Genomic DNA, 19,218 nt, shown 5'->3' on the forward strand with positions numbered 1-19,218 from the left:
TCTATAAAAACGCAAGAAAAGAAACATTACTACAATTCAACCAAAATGCTAGTGTTTAAAACACTCCTACTTTTGATTTGTCTCTTAATTAAGACTCAAGCCAATTATATCAACAATTTAATTGTTAAAACTTTCGATTTCATTGAAATTTTAAATGTTCCGGTGAAAATAAGTGCCCACATTTGCTGGACCAGAGGCAAGTTTATTGACTCACCTTCAATTAAATTTTATGACCAGTTTTAGCAAACACAAGCTATTTTATGAAAAGTATCTCTGATAAATATAGCACAAATTTAATAAAAACTGTCTCTCGTCAGTACGTCACTCCGGAACACCAATTATTTATTGTTGATTTGGAATGCAACGATTCTGTATCATTGTTACAAGAAGCTGAAAAATTAAAACTTTTTAAAAGTCCTTTCAAATGGTTATTGTTTGGAAATCCCGAAAATCTACCAAACTTGTATTTTGGTACCGACAGTCACATTTTTGTAACTGAACCAAAATCGCAATTAAACGACATTAAAACGATTTATAAAAACTCACCTACGGTTCCACAATTTGTGCAACATTCTTTCAATCAATTTTACACCAGCACAAAACGTAGAAATTTGATGGGAACCACGATAAAAATCTCGTATGTTATCACAAACTTGGATTCCTTGAACCACTTGTGGGACTACAGGTTGGCATAAATTTAACGATTTTTGTTTTACAACTAGATTTGCAGAAATAGTCACATTGATGCCATAAGCAAACTAAATTACATTATTGTCCACAATTTAATGGACTATTTGAACGCTAGTCGCCACTTCGCCATGCAGCCCACTTGGGGCTACAAAAACTCCACCACCGGATTTTACTCCGGAATGGTCGGGGATTTGCAAAGAGGTTTGGCCGATTTAGGGGGAACTCCCTTATTTTTCACCCAGGATCGCATTGATATCATCGATTACGTCGTATCCACGACCCCAACATACATAAAATTTATTTTCCGGGCCCCGCCATTATCCTACGTTACCAATGTTTTCACCCTTCCTTTTGACACCGCTGTTTGGCATTATTGTTTCGTAATGGTGGCAATTGTGGTTGTTTGCATCTACATTATAGTCGTTTGGGAGTGGAAAGAAACGAAATTTGAGGAAAAAAACACTCCCAGCCATGTTGACACTCTCAGACCCAACATTTTYGATGTCGTTATGTTCGAAATTGGAGCTATAACCCAACAAGGSTCAAAYGCGGAACCTAAGAGTAATTCCGGGAGGATTATAACAATTTTCTCGTTTCTGACTTTGATGTTTCTGTATACTTCGTACTCGGCGAATATTGTGGCCCTTTTGCAGTCCACTAGTGACAGTATCAGAAATTTAGAAGACTTGTTGAATTCTAGGATTAAACTCGGAGTCGAGGATATCGTCTACGCACATTATTATTTCGAAGTATTGACTTTAATTTAACAAAAAATAATAGTAATCAGTGTCTTCTTTTAGAACGCCCAAGAACCGGTCAAAAAAGCCATCTACCAGCAAAAAGTGGCCCCCAAGGGCCAAAAACCCAATTTCATGACCGCAGAAGAAGGCATTCGAAAAGTTCAAGAAGGCTTTTTCGCATTTCATGTCGAACTCAGTACCGGTTATAAAATAATAAGTGAGATGTTTCAAGAGGGTGAGAAATGTGGTTTGAAAGAAATCGGGTATGTAAACTTGATTGAACCTTCGCTTGCTATGCAAAAGAAATCGCCTTATAAAGAAGTGATGAAAGTTGGGTAAATTCGAAGTTATGTAAATGCTAATCAATTTATAACAAATTTTTGTTTATTAGAATAAGAAAAATGCACGAAACTGGCATTCAGAATCGAGAACTTCGCAAAATTTACACGCAGAAGCCCCAATGTCACTCGAGAGGCAGCAATTTCGGGAGTGTTGGCCTGATTGATTGTTACTCGGCTTTTTTAACTTTCGGAGTGGGAATTGCACTTGCTTTGCTTTTATTTGTGATGGAATTAATTCTCAGAAGGTATTTCATAAGAAGGGAAAACTTAAAAAATACTATTTCAATTATTAATTAATTATTTGTATATGTGACCAACAATATATCATCACTTTGGTGGTTGCATAAGTCTTAATTAATTGTTTAAAATTTAATCATGTTAAATGCAAACACACTCGTCACCTGAGCATGACCCCCTCCTGTAACCATCTAATTTGCAGTTTCTGTAGCAAAGGGCCGGATTGCAGAAAAATCCTCTTTCCACACGTCTAACTTCCATTTCTTCGCCTGTCAAAAAAATTATTATTTGTTGTTTTTTAATGAAAATTTAACTCACCAGAAACTGCAACTGTAGAAATGATAAACAAAACAAAAACTATAGCAAAAATAGAGCTTAATTTCATCATTTTGTTGGTGTTTCTCTTGTAACTTTCTTGAGAAAACTATGGCTTTAAATGGTTGTGAGACGATTTTATAGGTAATTTGTTATTTACACCCGATGGAATCCCCTTTTCCGTGTTTATCAGCCACGTTTGTTGATAGTTAATTTATTTTTTTTTGTTGTGAGTATTTTAAGACATAAAATAATATTACTACACTACAGCAATCAAAATCAGTGTTTTATCTTCATTTATTTGCAAACGCACATTTAAAATTGTAAACAATTATTCACAGAATAAGTATAAGCTTTTACAAAGAAAAGATTATTAAATAGAAAAATAAAGTTAAAAATAAAATGTGAAAAAAGTTATACCTTTTAATTTTTCTTTACCGAAAATTTTAATAATTTCATTGTAATAATTTATTAATGATTAATAAAAAAAACACGACTAAGAAAAAATAAACATAAGAAGATAAAATTGTAATTAAAATTCCATTCGGTGTTTAGGAACTCACGCCGCAGAAAAAATACCAAGATAGGTACTAGGAACATAAAAAAATGTTTAAAAAATCTATCTAAAGGAATTTTGAAATTATTGGGGTCTAAATTTTGTATTTTGTTATTTATTAGCTTTTATTGGCAAAGTTTTTATACCTTTAGTAGATAATTATAAAAAAACAAACGTTTTTAAACTTTTTTTTCATGTTTCTGGTCATTTATATCTGGGGCGTGAGTTCTGAAACATTGGCAGCAATCAAGCTAGAACTTTTTACTATTTTTCGTATCTGTTATCAACAATAATTTAACAAACTTTCTATTATTATATAGAAAGAAAGTGAAAATCGTTGTTGTAATTATAAAAATCCAAACATCGCACTGTTCAAATCTTGACCTTCCACAACGAATAAATATTCATGAGCAATAACAAATAAATAAAAATGAATTTTCTTCCGGTATTGACTAATTCCCCTTCTACACGTAATACCTACCTAAATAAATATAAACTGTATGCATTGTGAAATATCAATTATTACCGGTATGAAGTTAGGTGCGACTGTTTTATTTATTGTGTTGATGCTTTTTTCTCTTGCAAAATGCCAAAATCCCGGATTAAAAGGTAATTTATTTTAAGTACTTAATCAAAAATTAATAGTAATTAACAGGACACGCGAATTATGCCCTTGGGAAAACACCCTCTTGTGTGCCTTCAGGTTGTAGCAAACAATGTAAAATCACTAGTGGATCTTCTGGACTTTGTATTAATGGAAATTGTAAATGTTTTAATTAATTGGCAGTAGAAATGTATCAAATTGTTTTTGGTTTCATTCCCCGGATTTAACATTTATTTTATCATTAAAAATTAGGCAACCTAGTTTGTTAATTATTAAATAAATATTATTAAAAATTAAAGGAGTAAATGGGTTTCTACGTTTTTTCTTCCCACTGTTTGTCAATGAACATTTGCAAAAGATTTTCTATAATAAAAAATAAGAGTCAACGACATTTATTTCCTGATAAAACACACAAGTGGATTTAAGGATTCCCCTGGCTTGACCTCTTTTTTCTATAATATATAAACTCGTCTTAAAATTACTACAACAGAATCCAAAATGAAGCAATTCTTGATTATTGCTGTGTTCCTTGCAACCATTTTAATTTTTGCAGAATCGACACATATACCCGACCAAAACAATGGTAAGTACCTAAGCTAAAAATTTGCAAAAAATAATTTTTTCTTCAAGTATTGAAAAGGAATGCTCGCGCTATTAAACCCTCCTGTGTTAATCGTCCTTGCACTATAAATGCCCACTGCAGCGATTGTTGCATTTTCCCTCATGTTGCGTGGTGTTTTCTCAAGAAATGTAACTGCATGTAGACTTTTTGAATAAAATTTACTAAACATTTGTATTTTGTTTGTTTCTTTTTTCTTCCGTTTACATTATTTACACAGTAAAAATCTTATAGTAAATATAATATCTGTATTTTTTATAACCTCTATTTCGTAATTGATTCATATTTGAAGCAATGCCAGATACCTATCATCACAAAAACACAAAAATGCACTTAAATTTTCAAATTATTTTTTCTCGTTCTTCTAATAATGAAAATACGTCGACATTAGAGATGCAACAATTAGTTGTAGGTATACAAATAAAATATGTAATTAATCACTAATCAAACTCGATAAAGTACACATTTTTCAGTTTCTTCCAACAAACGCCACTGTTATTTCCATTTGATCTGAATTAAAAAATTACAAAAAGCGCATTTTGTAAACTGTAAAATTCAAAATTAGGACATTAATAAAAATAATTATAATAAATTTATTCCAGAACACAAAACAATAATCTTATTAATGTATCTATACAGGGAGTTTCGTTTTTATTGTTACAAATTTAAACAGGTGATAGAATAAAAGTTTTCTATGAACATGTATCAAAAAATGCTACCCAATGGAGCTACACCCCCTCAAAGGGATGCGTCTTTTAATGTTTTTTTTTTCAATATTTCTGAAACCTTTTAGATAAAATTACAAAATTTGGTACAGATAATAAACCTTTAAACACCTAAACGAATTCAAAAATAAAATGTCGAAATTTTTATTTAGGAGCGTCCTAAACTGGGGGGGTTTAGGGAAAAAAGTACCCTAACTATTTTGGCTGTTGGTTCTTGCCACTTTCAGCACGGAACTCTAAATTTCATAGTTTTTCCACAAAAACGAGGTCTCTTGCGTTTTTTTGATACAACCGTTTTCGAGTAAAATCAGTGTAGGTACAATATGTATTACAAACCATAAAGAGAATAAAAATTAAAAATGGATTCGTTTAAAGGTTATCGGCTGTACCAACTTTTGTAATTTTATCTATTCTGCAATTGTGGGAAAACCCCATTAAAAAACGCATCTCTTTCAGGGGGTGTAGTTCGCTTGTACTATAAAATTTTTTGATACATGTTTATAGGAAATTTTTGTCTTAAAAGTGAATATTCTATCACTTGTTTAAATTTGTAACAATAAAAACGGAACACCCTCTATAAAAATTTAAATATAATAAGAATATTGGATGCAAAGTATTGACATGAAAAACAAAAAACCAATTTGGACCCTAATCTAATAATAATTAACATATTTAATTATTGTTTCGTGTCAATTTCAATTTTATTTTCCGTATGAATTACTTTGAGAGTTCTTTCATTCTCTGCAAACATTTTAAAAAAGAATTTTTTTCCTACTTTCAGTTAAGTTTTTTCACAATTGAAATGACGACAAAAAGAAAACTTTAATTTGAAACACACTTTGTTTTCGCCGCAAATAAAAATCTCAAAAAACCAGATACTTAGGTGTGTTAGTCCTTAAATCAGAACAAATCAGGACCCAAACGTAAAACAGGACAATACAATAAGAACATACACATGTCCTGGTCAAAACACCCAAACGTTTTATCAAATTTAACTTTATTTTAATTCCGGGTGATAGAATAAAATAAAAAAGCAATAATAAACATGTTTACTTTCTTTTGCTGATTAGAATACCAATAAATGATCAAAAATTTATCACAATTCAATATTCAATGTCAAGCCACAGAGTACATTCAAAATGAAAATCGCATATGGTGTTCTGATTGTATTTGTTTTATTAACAATAAGATCGGGAGCTTTTATAATAAATGATGAAAATAAAAGCACTTTAACACATAACACTAGAGGTAGGTGAAAGTTTTTATGTTGTATTTTTTCAGTAAATAATTCATTTTTTAGGAAACATTTCTCGTTTCAGAAGAAGCTTAATGTGCGACGACATACAATTATGTAGAGTATTTTGTAAACTAAAAAATCAATATTTGTCCGGTGTTTGTGGTAATGACGGCAAATGTGAATGTGTTTAACTATTTATTTTTATTCGCAACTAATAAAAATTTCGATTAATTCAAAGTTCAAGATCAATGATATTACATCATGTATTGCAATCTGTGATGAATAAATAAATCTTCGCGTGATTTGGTCACGCTTTGTGATTTTAATTATTACTGCAACAAATCGATTTGTAAATCCCAAAATAGTAAAAATGAGGAAACCCCAGTTATGAGTAAAATTTATTTTTTTGTCAATATGTATATCAAACGTGAGACGGGAATTTCTTAGTCAAGTCTCAACCACCATGAAGTTCAGTTCGGCATCAGTTTATTTAATCTTATTTTTTTATTTATGTGTTTTAATTAGTGAAGGACTTCCTATTACCAGCAAAACAACAATTGGTAATTATAATAGTATACTCAGTGGCTCTAGAAATACTACACCACTGTTACATTTTTATATCTTTCAGTGTAATTCAAAAATAATTTTTAGATTCTTCTTTTCGATGCCCACAAATAATAAGATGTCTCAGTTTATGCAAAAGAAGAAAAACGAATCTTATCCAAATGAAATGTAGTTGTGAGTGTGACAACTACGCCAATAAACATCATAAACATCCACATTTGCCTGTTTGATACTTTACAAAATTTTGATTTCATTATTTAAGACTGATTTTTGTATTTTTGYAATAAATTGTTTTAATAACGCAATAATTTTCTTAATCTGCTAAGCCAGAAAAAAGAACCTTTGKTCGGGGATTTACTTAAGTCTGGAACAATGTTCAAACACCATAAATATTTTTTTTGTTAACTTAAATGAAAAACACCAAGAAAATCACACCATTTTATTTAAGTCTCCGCTTATTTATCATTAACTACATACCTCTGTTTAATCTAAATATTAGTCATAATTGTTTGGTAAACAAAAATTAAAATTCTGCGACGTTGCTAATACTCGACTTTAGTGCCATAAATCTTCGCCAAGCGTATCAAACGTCTTTGAAAAGGTTGAAATAGATTATTTTTTAATCCCAATGTAAACTAAAAAAAATCTCAAGCAAGTTGCACAATAACTTTGCTATCAATTAAAGAAATAAACAAAACATAATTATGTGTATTCTTGATTGATAGATTACAAATTTGACATGAACAAAGTGATTGTTTTTATTGATAAGATTTACGACATTGTTCATTTTCACCTTTATTCCTGATAATACCTTTATCTTGAATTATTTAAACACTTGATTCTTTTAAATGTTTCGAGCCTTCCAAAATTTCTAGTTCGGAAAAGTCAGTGCACAAGAATTGTTGAAAATGAAAATTGTGGTATTTTTCGCTTTGTTGGCGGTTGCCTTTGCCGTTGAAATCGACTGGARTGAAATCCACCACAAATTGCCACCWCTGGACATMAAAACGGAACAAATTCTCAAATCTATAGCCAACTGTAAGTCAAAAATGTTATTTTCAAGGTGTTATCTCATTATTACAAAAAATTGCAACCGCATCGACAAATTATATCTACTAATAAAAAATAAAAGTATACAGGTGTCCGGAAAAAAMCGTGAAAGATTGATTTTATGACGAAACTGATCCGTAACAAAGCTTTATATGACTACTAGACGAATTAGTGTTATTTTTCGATGTAGAATATATGGTTGCAATTTTTTGCAATATTAATAAGCCAACACCCTGTATATTTTTTGTAATTTTTTGTTTTCTAGATGCTTGTGAGCCAGACAATTGTTTCCCAATGATGCCCAATGTTTGCCCTTTCCAATTCTTGTGCCAGCTATATTGTAAAGAACAAAAAAAAGAAGGAGCTTGCGGGGGTGGAACCTGCAAGTGTCTTTAAGTGATCTAATTTTTACTCTTGTAATAAAATACCAATTTGTACATACTAATAAAAACTTTATTAACGGATTTGTATAAAAATCTGTGTTTTTTCTGTAAAAATGGGTTTTGGGATCACACAATTCGTTATCATCAAATGCATTTCGCAGTAGTGGAGTACATATTTTTATCATCTATCAGACACCTGCTTCTCTAAACAAATCATTTTTTACAACTACATGTTATAATTGATCATCAGAAAAGAATAATTTCAGTTTTTATCAAAAAAAAAAGTTTGCCGAAACCCGGGATTGAACCGGGGACCTTTAGATCTTCAGTCTAACGCTCTCCCAACTGAGCTATTTCGGCTTGTCACACAAGCTTCTGCCAGAAGAAAGAGACAAAAAATAAGGAAAAAAAATTAGAACCAAWTTTTTTTTTTATATTTATCGCGAGAAGATAATTGGATCCAAAACGCCAATAAAACAACAACAACTGTATATAAAATATATTTCTGCACATAAAACGTTAAAATTGATATAAAGATAATACTTTACGCTTCGTACTTAGCCCAGGTTTCTAAAATTTTCTTAATTTTTTTCCTATGTTTTAAAATGGTTGAAACCGGTTTTGGATACAAGTCAAAAACGCCAACATTGACGAYATAATCACCAAACTTTGTACTAATCACATTTTTCATACCATAATTATCACTAAAATCATTAGAAACTGGTATGAAAATTTTAGGAGAATAGTAAAAATACCTATTGTCTTCCATTACTTTTTTGAAAGTTAGCATCAGAGAGCAATCTTTTGTTATTGCAGATATTAAGTAAGGAACAAGCACCAAATGATTTTCTTTCATTACTTTTTCGTCTATATTGCCTAGGATCATGATTATACATTTGAGACAAGTGCCAGGTCTCCTTGACACTTCTTTAATTAAATCTTTCACGTAGTCATACTCTCCTAAATTTCTTTTGGTTAGAAGTTTGTAATAATACTGATTTCCTTCCACATCTAACATTTGAACAGATAAAATCCTCTCAAGGACACACCCTTTTGGTAACTTAGTTTGAAACGAATTCTCCTGAATGATTTTATTCCATTCGCAGAACAGTTTCATGTTGCAGTTATTTGTTTTTTCTATTGTTTCAAAATTTGTAAGTAAGCATTGCCTAACTAGTGTACAAAATTCGTGCAACAAACTGAAATCAAACATTAAAACAATAGATTTTTTATATTTGTCAATTCATACGTTTCGTAAGTTTCGCAATCGTTTCTAAAAAATTCAGTAATGAAACTTTGAAACATCTCAATTTCGCAGTCCTCGCCGTAACATAATTGACCATTTTTAAAAACTTTAAAATTGTTTTGGGGACTCTCAATCAACGCTTTCAAAGCGTCGATCATCCTTGTTGACTCGCTACAAATAAATCATGAAAAATTTTCACAAGTGGGAGCGAAAAATACCCGGAAAAAAAATCAACAGGACAGTATGCGGAAATTGACTTAATTTGTCCATTTTCCTTCTAAAATTAGACGTTGTGTAACCACACAATTACACAAGAAATAATCACCTTGACGTATTGGTTCAGACAATAAGTGCATTTGGGTAAATGCTTCTCACTGAAGGGTATCCACCCCTGCTTTGGCTTTATTTCAACAGCATAAGTGTTATTTGATAGTAAAAAAGGATAAAACTCGTCTGGCAAAACCGCATAATCATCAAATAAAGCAGCTCTGCCATATTGCAAACTTTTATTTTTCCTGTAACCTGGAAAATATTCTRATAAGATAAACAAACACAGAGGTATTGTTCATTACCAGGCCTCTGGTGTGCCAACTCGTCCTCTAAAACCTTAATTTGCTTCCTTGATAAAAAGACTTGTTCGGCATCACACACGAAATTRATTCCTATCAACGGTCTTATGATTTTTTTGTAAAAAGTGAGATCTCGTAATTCCTCATTCAAAGCATTGCCRCAATACCAGTACAAAATGTCCGTTATCCAGTTAAGTAGCCAACTAAGTAACGAGGTTGTCTTTTTGGTCTTTCTAATTCTAAGTATTTTTCGTTCATTTGGTAGGGATAATACTACGTTACAATTTCCTTCACCTCTATACACCCAATTTTGAGGAAYTTTGAATTCCTCTGTGGAGGAAATAAACATGGTTTAGCACTCGAATTCAAGCACCTAAAAACTGTGATATAGTCGTATGTGATTCATATTTTTATCAGTTTATTTAGCGATCATTTTCCGGGAAATTTTCAACAGTCATAAAAGAGCTATAAATAGAGGAAGCACTCACCTTATGTAACACCAGACCATGTTTTCAAACCCTTTTATTTGCTTCTAAAAGGATTTGAAAACTTTCTCTTTTCTTTTTCTTAACCTAAATTAAACACACTACGGCGAGGACTTGATCCCGTCAACAAATATTTTTATCGCAAAATTTCGAGCACCAATTACGTAATTAGTATTTTTCTCCAATTTTTTAAATCTCAAATTCGCCTCGCTGTAATTTAAATTTATGCAACTAACAAGTTTATATTACGTAATTTTTACGATCATGTCCTTCGATTAGATCAAGCGAAAGTTTTTTATTCCCCATCACAGAAATTCAAGCGCCAAATTCAAATTAAATTAATTATTGAGGACATGAGGGGTAATTATGAAATCAATAAGGATTAAATAGGTAATTACGCATCGATTAATGGTGTTTTATTGATAGGGATGATCTGTTTGTCGTACAACTAAATTATTTAAACGTCCTATTGATAGATATGAGGACAGTTTCCATCAAACAATGAAGTCTGCAAGATATTTGTGTTAAATGTCTTGGAATAAAGCGACCCGAGATGAAACTTTTACCCCATTTTCCCGAATTCCACCAATCGGAAGTAAAAATAATAATTTCAAAAACTTTAGAATGGAAAGTAAAGCTGTGGAGGTAGGGGCAAGAAATGCTGGATTMCAATTCAAAAAAAGGTACAATTCTACATTTATTTACACAAATATTTGAATTTTATTTACAGAAAACTGCAACCAAACGATATTTCCAGATCATTAGAATCTAACCGATTATTAATTCGTCGCAAAACATACGTCGTCCTCGAGCCACTAGTTTGTAAACCTAACAAAAACAAATACTCAAAAAATTCTTATAAATAAATTTATTTATTTATTTGTAACAGTTGTTTCTTTATTTCGAAAGTAACAATCCCCAAAGCGGCGCCCACGTTCAAACTATCAACATCATTACTCAATGGAATATTAAGCCTCGCGCCCTTGCTTCTGAGGGCTAATTCGTACGCATTTTTACTAACGCCGAGCGTTTCGCCCCCCACGACCACAACCAGGTGTTTGCACGTCCGAAAATCGACCCCGAAATACGGCAAAATCGGGATTTTACCCAAAAGTTCGCCCAAATCCTCGCCGTTGTCTTCGCTGTCGTTTACAACCCGATTATCGGCGATAAAAAAGTGAGACTCAGGATGGACCCCGTCCCCAATCTCGTCCCACTTTTTCTGCTCAATTCTGAGCTTAAAATGTGCACCTACTGCGCTCCTCAACACTTTGGTGTCCCAGAGGTGAACACAACCTTTGGTTAAAATAACCCTAGCACAGCCGACTGCCGCACAAATTCGTAAAACCGTGCCTAAATTGCCTGGTTCACGGATATTATCGCAGATTACGGTGATTGGGAGGGGGTTTGGGGGCTCGAAATTTTCAACAGGGGGGATTTTAAATAGTCCTAAAAATTAGTATTAAGAGGGTTAAAAGTGAGAAAAGGGTCATACCCATGACGCCCGGATTGGTAGTGAGGTCTGACCATATTTGCATCTCTCTATATGGCATTTTGTACAACTGGGCCCCCACTTTAGGCAAATATGGTCTCAAGTATTCTATTTCGTCTTTGCGGCTGAATAAAATGTATTTGAGGCTACAACCCGACTGGAGAGCGTCTTTTATAAGCCGTTTGCCCTCCAACAGTATCAAATCTTTTTTCTGTTTCTCTTTTTTTGACTTAACTTCCACTAAAATTGAACTACAAAATAATTATTTATTGTCGCAAAAATATTATTTTTTTTCCACTGACCTAACTCGCTGGTCATTGTTTTTCATTTTAGTATAAATAAAATTCCCCTCATTGTCTATAACAGTCTCGAGCATATCAACACTAGACTTAACCTCACTTTTTTGCTTCGTCGCAATTAGCGGTTTTTTTTCTTTCTTAGGCTTGATTTGGTAATCAACAGACTTATTTGTGTCTTTTTCATTTTTCGCCCTGTTCCAACTAGTTCTAAGGCCCCCATACTTATCAAAAATCGAAGATTCATCATTTCCACCTTGAGGTTTTTTCTCCATTTCTTCGTATTCTTCGGGTGTGTAGACTTTCAAGGGTCTTCGGTGGCTCCATCGGGGGTAAAACCTGACTTGCAACACCACAACTTTACTCTTTAGAGCGTTTTTTATGAGACTGCTTATAACACATGACATTGTAAAAAGTGGGGTTATGTCACAATCACAATAAATAATAATGCTATTTTAATAGATAAAAAAATTAACCATATAAATAATAATTGAACGAGTCAGAATTAATTATTGTGGTTTTTTAAAAAGATGCTAAAAACTAATAAAATTATTAAAGGGTGCGTTCACAATTGTGTCACCCCGGCGCCAAATTCAAAATTTTGCGGTTTTTCGAAGCTTTGACTTGTCAAGAAATCACTACACCCGCCTGTCATGTTTGTCAACGTCATTTTTTCTTGTTATGGCCATTGGGGTATTTAAATTGACTAAAAACCAGCGACATTTCTTAAGTATAATATTTGTGTTTTTAAATATGATTCAAGTACTAACGGGTGTAGTTATGTTAAGTTTGTCAATCTACATCTACGTTTCAGTGGCACCAGTTTTATATTCGGAACGTGCAGAAATCAGTTACGTATTCTTTGTAATAGGTCTGTGTGGCTTTAACAACATTTGCTGTTATTTATTCGCTATAAAAATCCAACAAAAGTGCCTGAAACAAGCTTTCAAGTAAGTTGATCCTTGTTTCAATCACGATTTTCTAATCGTCTTTCTAGGAAAAGTACTCGAAGTCTCGTTTTCGCATGGACGTGTGTCACATTCTACATCACGATATATTTGTGTATTTTGGCGAAACTCACAGCCAAAGTGTACAAACACATAATACGCGCGATGGGTCATTCGTTTTACATCGGCATGAGTAAATACTTAAAGCAAGAGGAATGGAAGGTCACTATCGACCGAATCCAATACGACTTGCAATGCTGYGGGGCCCAGGGCTACAAGGAGTGGCACCAAATCCCCTGGATGGGCCGATACCAAGTCAATGTAAAATCCGATTCGGTTAAACAGTGAATAACCCCCCCATTAAAAAAAATCCCATCATCAGTCGCCCCTTCCAGATTCCACGAAAACGGCTCTTGGTTATTTCCAGTCACTCCGTGGAGTTGTTGTCGGCTRAGTTTCCCCATGCAGTGCCTTCACGACCCCCTGCAACAAGCCGGGGCCAGCCAACACTCCCTTGTCGCAGACTCCCTCAACACTGAAGGGTGCATCACGAAACTAAAAATACCGATTCGGATGGCAATCACCACTTTTATTGTTCTAGTAGTCCTCAACTGTCTYATACAGGTAAAACAGTTCTTTGACCACAATCAAAATTACTCCATTTTGATTCAGTTGCTCGTATTTTTGGTCGTCAGGGTGTTGTACACGTCTTGTCGCAATGCGGAAATCCTGGAAACGGATGGAGTGGCCCCTGGATGGATTTTCGGGAGGGGGGACTGCGGTTATAACCGAGGGAAAACCCTGATTGACTACATGGTACTTACTATTTGTTTTGCGCCAGAGTCGTATAAGAATTTTTTCTAGAACCCGCCGAGAAGACGTCGGCGAAAAGCACCAAAACCAATCAATGATGAGCAAGACTGCTGATAATGATTAGCGACTGTCTCTATTCCAATTTATTTTTTATTTATATACATATATCATGTAAGAATGTATACATAAGCTGAAGAAACGATTACGAAACAAGAAAAGGTTTTTGTGCTCCACTAAACTTTCGACTGTGTTTGAAATTATTTATTCTTTAATTAATACAAAAGAAGAGTAAAACTAGTCCGAAATCGGAGCAAGGTCCGAGTTTCCTTATCATGTAATACTAAAATAATTAACTAAAAAACGATTCGAAAACAATTACAAAAAAAGTAAAGTATAAAAAGGATAAAGTGACGAAATAGTGAACAGGGTTTTATACGTTTTTTTTTTTCTAAAGTCGCTATATTACACATTGTTTTAAATCATATGGAGCACAACAAATATATAATATTACAATCTACGAGATTAATTTATTATGTTGTATGTATATTTTCAGATCCTTTCACTTACTCGCTTCAGCTCTTGCGCAAACCCCTCTTCAACCTAACGCTGAAAGAAAAAACATAAAAAGGTTTCACTCTAAATTTGACGTTTCCCGGTTCATGAAACACATGAAAAGTTTCATTTCACAAACCGGTGATTAATTTTTCCACGCTTTAGCAATTACTTACCAGCAATCCCAGCGATGGCTTCGGACGCCGAATACTTAACATCAATATCGCTATCCCCCGTAAGTTTGTCTAAAACGGGCTTAACCTGGGGCTGTATGACCGCTTGGTCCAACTGTGGTGCGATTTTTTGTAACGTTTTAGCGACATTAAACCTCACATTGGCGACTTTATCATTTGCCATACTGAGAACAGTCGGTAAGAGCAATCTCGTCGTAATATCGCTACCGCATGCCTCWGCCAAAACATTGATACAAAATAGACAAGTCATCCTATACAAATAATTCTGATCACGTGACATCGCCAAAACCTTCGGAATGATCGTGGTTTCGGCCCATTCGGCCCCAAACTGGTCCACCAACTTCCTCAAATTCAAAGTAGCCGCTTCACGAATAGCGAACACGTGATCCATCAACCAAGTCATRCACAATGCGTTTAATTTCTCGTCAAAAAACTCGCGACCCAATTGGCCAGCCAACAATGGCATGTATTCGATAATGGCCGAACGGACGCGCCATTTTGAATCCTCGGCCAATTCGACGATGGCCGGTAATAAACTCTGAGACAATTGCTGAATTCCTATGACCTCATTCACGCAATCTAGATTCGAGATGATATTCAAACGAACTTCGGGACATTCGTCTTTTAAYTGGGTCAAAAACAAAGGAAGCAGGTGTTCGATGGTATTGTGACGTCCTAAAATAGGACTCAAACCCATTATCACCGAAGCTAAGGCCGACTTAACGTGTTGGTTAGGATCGGCGACCAATTCTTTAACACAAGGGAGGATGTTGTTCATTATGATGCTCTCCTGATGAGCTTTRTCTAAGTTTTGACAGAAATCTTTAACTTTGTTGGCGGCTGCGGCCCGAACTTCGGCTTCAGTGTCCTTGAGAAGGTTCTGGAAGGCGGGGACCAARTCGGTTCGKGTGATTTCAGGCCCCACCGCCTTTTGCAAATCGGTGAATTTGTCGGCCACCATGTACCGCACACGCCACGATGTGTCACCTGTTCAAMAAAAATCAAAGCTGGCTGAGAAGGCTTTTCATTGTCAAGTATACAAAAAAATCCGACACCGTAACTAACTATGAAGCATGTTAATTGTTTTTTCATGTCATACTCGGTGATTAAAATAGGTCGGACAATCTTTTGTATGTATAGTGATAGAAAACGTCAATAAACACTCAGATATGCATTTACAATTTTTATAAGCCGCTTGGATTTGAAAATATGCATATTTAAAGATAGCACAAAATGGCAACGCTGCAGTCCATTTTGAACCACCTCCAGTCAATAATTTGAAGTCTGTGTTACTATAGAAACCCACAAATTTTTGATATGATGTTGCCAAATTTACCCCTTTCAGAAAGAAAATCTCTACATTTGACAAAGTTTTATGCACGTTTTACTTTTTTTACATTTATTTAGTTTCTTGTTTGTTGAAATACCGTGCGATCCAAAAAAAAAAAAAAAAATAGAGTAGGCGTCGATTAAATTCTACAGTTGATAACACATTGGCTGGGAATCTGGGTTGGAAATTTTCCACACAAACTGAAAGTAAAAATGACCATTCACCGTTTTCGTCTTGTACAGCAATAAAAATTTTCTGCCTGAAAGTGAACATTATTTCACTCAAAAGGAATAAAACGCAAACTTGTTAAAGTTTCGGCTGACATTTGTTGGCAAAAATCAGGATTGCCATCTGAAGGACTTTAATCTCCGTCTACTCTAATTTATTTATTTTTTTGATCACACGGTAGTTATGTTAGGATGCAATTTAACAGTTTTAACAGTATTGTATGAAAAACTTCACCTAATAAAAGCCTCTTTATTTATTTTATTTATATGAAATCGTAATTTTCGTGTGGTTTCTTATGAAATGTTGATTTACAAACAATTATTATTTACAATGTTCATTTACCGATTTTTGTTGTAATTCAAAAGAAAATCAAAATTGTTGGGTACCTACTTATAAACACAGGTAACATTTGAATTGCAAACAATTTTTCAATTTTAGTTTAAAACGACATCTCGGTTAAATCTGGTGGAAATCACCAAGAGTTGGCAATTCTGGGATTCCCCTTTGACGTAAAAGTGACTATTTTCGTGAGATGACGCCACTTACCGGTGCAATTCCTGACAGTCGGCATAACAAACATCTCGATATCTTCTTGTTGAAAAAGTGAGGCGAAACTGACACAAGCCTCAACTGCCAGAAGCCTAACAGAGTCTTGTTCATCTTGAGTCAGACTCAAAAACATCGGAATTAAATCAGTTTTTAAATATTCCAACTCGACGACTTGTGCCAATTCGCCTAATTTCGTGGCGGCGGCTCGTCTGACCATCGGTGTATCGTCTTGACACAGAGCTCGAAAATGCGACCTCAAATCCGCCTTCATTTGAGCCGACACACGGGGATAACAAACCTGTAAAACCCCAAATAAAACGAGAAAATCCCTAAAAACTATGATTGCGTACTGAGAATAGTCCACATGCCGAAGTCCGCGAAGTAAACCAATCCCCTGCTGACAATCTCTGGACTAGGGGCACAAAGTGGTTTTCTAAGTCCGCGGGGCTGTGTTGTTGCGCCACCGCCCGCAAAGACTCCACTGCTTTATCCCTGACGACCGTTTCTTCAACAGTGGCCAGACTCTCAAGCGGCGGTAAAAGACAGTAGGCGTATTCAGGCCCGCCAACTAGAGTAATGAAACTCCCCAGTTGTTCAGCAAGGGCTAGAAGGACCTCATCCTCGTCGTAAATGGTCTCCGTGAGGAAGGGGATGAGCTCAGATCGGGTGCGTTCCACCCCCAGGGCTAACGCGATCGTAGAAAGCTTCTTGATGGAGTTGAGTCGCAGCTGGGGATTGATTAATCATAAGTGATGTCACATGGGGGCGTGTCGGGGGCTCACCTGGACATCCTCGTTTTTGAGCTCGTCGATTAGAACGGCGATGGGGTACAAGGAATCGTCGCCTGCTGAATCGCTGGCTGCCATTGTAGACCCTAGTCCGGTTGAGGTTGAAATCGCCGATACCGTCGTCTTTAGTGTTTGTAAATACAGTCACTGACACACACCTAATGGAAGGAGTCAATCAAAAGGGGGCTGTCGGACGGTTTCACACCTTTTACATAGCGTAAACAACTTACTAATTTCAAAATTCGTTGTCAAACGCCACTAAAGTGCGAAAGTGCCTCTGACGAGTTGCCGTTCGTAGTTGCGATTTCGATACGAAGAGGGCGCATCGATTTGTCGAGCTACAGACACTTCCAGCGCGAAATTTGAATTCAATCCGCTTTTATTTTTATTTTCTCAGGAATAATAACCATCCTTTAAAGGCACAAGACAAAGAATCTTATTATTTAAAAAAATACATATATCTGAACACAAAATAACATAAAAATATTTTTATCCTACGTAATTTTGAATATAACCACATAACTAATGGAATAAGAGAGTTAAATAAGTAAATAATTATCTAATTATATTATCCTTGTAATATTGGTAATTACTGTTGAAGGTAAATGCAGTCAAAAAAACTTGTTAGTAATTTTTCAAGTTTATGCTTGTCCATTAAATAGTTTTTATGATCAGTTTTTTTATTTCTTCTGCTTCGCAAATATCTTGTCTATCTATATCTATCAAAATACAGTGCCAAATATAAAAAAAAATCCAAAAATAGGTTTCTTATCTTATTCAAATAATCTACGAGTATATTGTTTAATAATAATAATTTTATGTAGACACCTTTCCTATGCTAAAAGAATTACCACTTTGTTATCTCAATATCATTATTTCATTTTATTAACTGTTTTACGAAGTCTTTTTTGATAAAGAATTTTTAAAAGGTGGTTATTTATACAAATAATAGACAACTATAAGTATTGTGTGTTGCATAACCACCGTTTTAAATTTTCACTTTCCACTACCTAACACATTGTAAATAATAATAATTTTAATGAAACTTTAAAAGTAATTACATACTATTATAATACACACTGACTTATGAAAAATGAATAAGTAGAGAAGAATCAGAGTAGAGACAAACCTCAGATCCAATTACAGTAGAACTCCGCAGTTGTGAATTGTTATCTAAAAATTCTTCTAGGAAACTATATACCTACTAATAAATAAAAAGGATGGAACCAAACGTTTTTTGCTCAAACTATTTATTTTTTGAAAAAAAAAACTAATTGATGAATGACAATTGATAAAGTACTATAAACATGACGTTTTATCAAAAATATTTTTTTTTTTAAATTTGCTTTCGTTTTTGAGTTCAGCAAAAATTGTTAACTGTTTTCAAATGGCAATCCACTATAAAACCATTTTTATCAAAACACAATCACATTTTTTATAGTACTTTTATTATTTTCTGCAGGCAAACGGAAAAAAAGTTTGGTACTACTTTTTATTCATTCTGTATGTATTAGGGGTCAGTGAAAGCTTTAGTGCTGTGATAATTTTTAGCAAATAAATGTAACAATAAAAAAAAATCATTATCTGAAAAGAACAAATCAATAATAACTACTTCTTGTATTAAAAATAGTAAAACTTTTGGTCTCTAACAATCTCGTTATAACAAAG

At 34.0% G+C, this 19,218-nt stretch overlaps 6 protein-coding genes, 2 long non-coding RNA genes and 1 other non-coding gene across 15 annotated transcripts; 4 read left to right on the plus strand and 5 right to left on the minus strand.

The window, feature by feature from the left end:
• The first annotated feature begins 45 nt into the window (after positions 1 to 45).
• Positions 46 to 2,449, plus strand: LOC123010316 (ionotropic receptor 75a-like). Its single transcript, XM_044407120.1, has 5 exons — positions 46 to 196; positions 244 to 685; positions 731 to 1,439; positions 1,491 to 1,765; positions 1,822 to 2,449. Exons 1-5 carry the CDS (start codon positions 46 to 48, stop codon positions 2,066 to 2,068), a joined length of 1,824 nt encoding a protein of 607 aa, XP_044263055.1. The 3' UTR covers positions 2,069 to 2,449.
• Positions 2,039 to 2,462, minus strand: LOC123016054 (defensin-like protein 194). Its single transcript, XM_044416250.1, has 2 exons — positions 2,327 to 2,462; positions 2,039 to 2,277 (listed from the first exon to the last, which is right to left on the minus strand). The coding sequence occupies exons 1-2, from the start codon at positions 2,394 to 2,396 to the stop codon at positions 2,150 to 2,152; spliced, it is 198 nt and encodes a 65-aa protein (XP_044272185.1). The 5' UTR covers positions 2,397 to 2,462; the 3' UTR covers positions 2,039 to 2,149.
• An 887-nt stretch (positions 2,463 to 3,349) lies between these two features.
• Positions 3,350 to 4,279, plus strand: LOC123015419. Its single transcript, XR_006413382.1, has 3 exons — positions 3,350 to 3,488; positions 3,535 to 4,066; positions 4,114 to 4,279. It is a non-coding gene; the product is annotated as an uncharacterized LOC123015419 (long non-coding RNA).
• Positions 4,280 to 8,348: 4,069 nt separating this feature from the next.
• Trnaf-gaa lies at positions 8,349 to 8,421 on the minus strand. Its single transcript has one exon. It is a non-coding gene; the product is annotated as a tRNA-Phe (tRNA).
• A 124-nt stretch (positions 8,422 to 8,545) lies between these two features.
• Positions 8,546 to 10,506, minus strand: LOC123012026 (inositol-pentakisphosphate 2-kinase). 2 transcript variants are annotated; one of them, XM_044409794.1, is made up of 7 exons: positions 10,365 to 10,506; positions 9,880 to 10,249; positions 9,633 to 9,829; positions 9,526 to 9,584; positions 9,311 to 9,478; positions 8,817 to 9,260; positions 8,546 to 8,765 (listed from the first exon to the last, which is right to left on the minus strand). In XM_044409794.1, exons 2-7 carry the CDS (start codon positions 10,223 to 10,225, stop codon positions 8,606 to 8,608), a joined length of 1,374 nt encoding a protein of 457 aa, XP_044265729.1. In that variant the 5' UTR covers positions 10,226 to 10,249; positions 10,365 to 10,506; the 3' UTR covers positions 8,546 to 8,605. The 2 variants fall into 2 exon arrangements, with proteins under 2 accessions (XP_044265729.1, XP_044265724.1); XM_044409789.1 differs by having other exon boundaries at positions 9,880 to 10,256; positions 10,365 to 10,483.
• LOC123012066 lies at positions 10,382 to 11,247 on the plus strand. Of its 2 annotated transcripts, none has more exons than XR_006413184.1 (3): positions 10,382 to 10,721; positions 10,788 to 11,044; positions 11,092 to 11,247. It is a non-coding gene; the product is annotated as an uncharacterized LOC123012066 (long non-coding RNA). The 2 variants fall into 2 exon arrangements; XR_006413185.1 differs by having other exon boundaries at positions 10,629 to 10,751; positions 10,838 to 11,044.
• Positions 10,798 to 12,729, minus strand: LOC123012043 (rRNA methyltransferase 3, mitochondrial). Its single transcript, XM_044409806.1, has 3 exons — positions 12,156 to 12,729; positions 11,857 to 12,104; positions 10,798 to 11,810 (listed from the first exon to the last, which is right to left on the minus strand). Exons 1-3 carry the CDS (start codon positions 12,554 to 12,556, stop codon positions 11,230 to 11,232), a joined length of 1,230 nt encoding a protein of 409 aa, XP_044265741.1. The 5' UTR covers positions 12,557 to 12,729; the 3' UTR covers positions 10,798 to 11,229.
• A 53-nt stretch (positions 12,730 to 12,782) lies between these two features.
• LOC123012048 (photoreceptor outer segment membrane glycoprotein 2) lies at positions 12,783 to 14,135 on the plus strand. Of its 3 annotated transcripts, XM_044409838.1 has the most exons (6): positions 12,800 to 12,911; positions 12,964 to 13,099; positions 13,147 to 13,440; positions 13,492 to 13,720; positions 13,769 to 13,912; positions 13,961 to 14,135. In XM_044409838.1, coding segments are annotated over exons 1-6 (867 nt in total). In that variant the 5' UTR covers positions 12,800 to 12,910; the 3' UTR covers positions 14,024 to 14,135. The 3 variants fall into 3 exon arrangements, with proteins under 3 accessions (XP_044265755.1, XP_044265764.1, XP_044265773.1); XM_044409820.1 differs by having other exon boundaries at positions 12,783 to 13,099; XM_044409829.1 differs by having other exon boundaries at positions 12,783 to 13,099; positions 13,792 to 13,912; positions 13,961 to 14,099.
• Positions 14,038 to 17,918, minus strand: LOC123012008 (serine/threonine-protein phosphatase 2A 65 kDa regulatory subunit A alpha isoform). 3 transcript variants are annotated; one of them, XM_044409767.1, is made up of 6 exons: positions 17,781 to 17,918; positions 17,545 to 17,708; positions 17,113 to 17,490; positions 16,760 to 17,060; positions 14,638 to 15,642; positions 14,038 to 14,515 (listed from the first exon to the last, which is right to left on the minus strand). In XM_044409767.1, exons 2-6 carry the CDS (start codon positions 17,626 to 17,628, stop codon positions 14,505 to 14,507), a joined length of 1,779 nt encoding a protein of 592 aa, XP_044265702.1. In that variant the 5' UTR covers positions 17,629 to 17,708; positions 17,781 to 17,918; the 3' UTR covers positions 14,038 to 14,504. The 3 variants fall into 3 exon arrangements, with proteins under 3 accessions (XP_044265702.1, XP_044265711.1, XP_044265695.1); XM_044409776.1 differs by having other exon boundaries at positions 14,038 to 14,509; positions 17,545 to 17,849; XM_044409760.1 differs by having other exon boundaries at positions 17,545 to 17,849.
• Between the last annotated feature and the right edge of the window lie 1,300 nt (positions 17,919 to 19,218).

Source organism: Tribolium madens, unplaced genomic scaffold (assembly GCF_015345945.1).
Source record: "Tribolium madens isolate multiple individuals breed KSU strain unplaced genomic scaffold, Tmad_KSU_1.1 Scaffold_19;HRSCAF=116;Tcas5.2_LG9, whole genome shotgun sequence".
NCBI classification, from domain to species: domain Eukaryota; kingdom Metazoa; phylum Arthropoda; class Insecta; order Coleoptera; family Tenebrionidae; genus Tribolium; species Tribolium madens.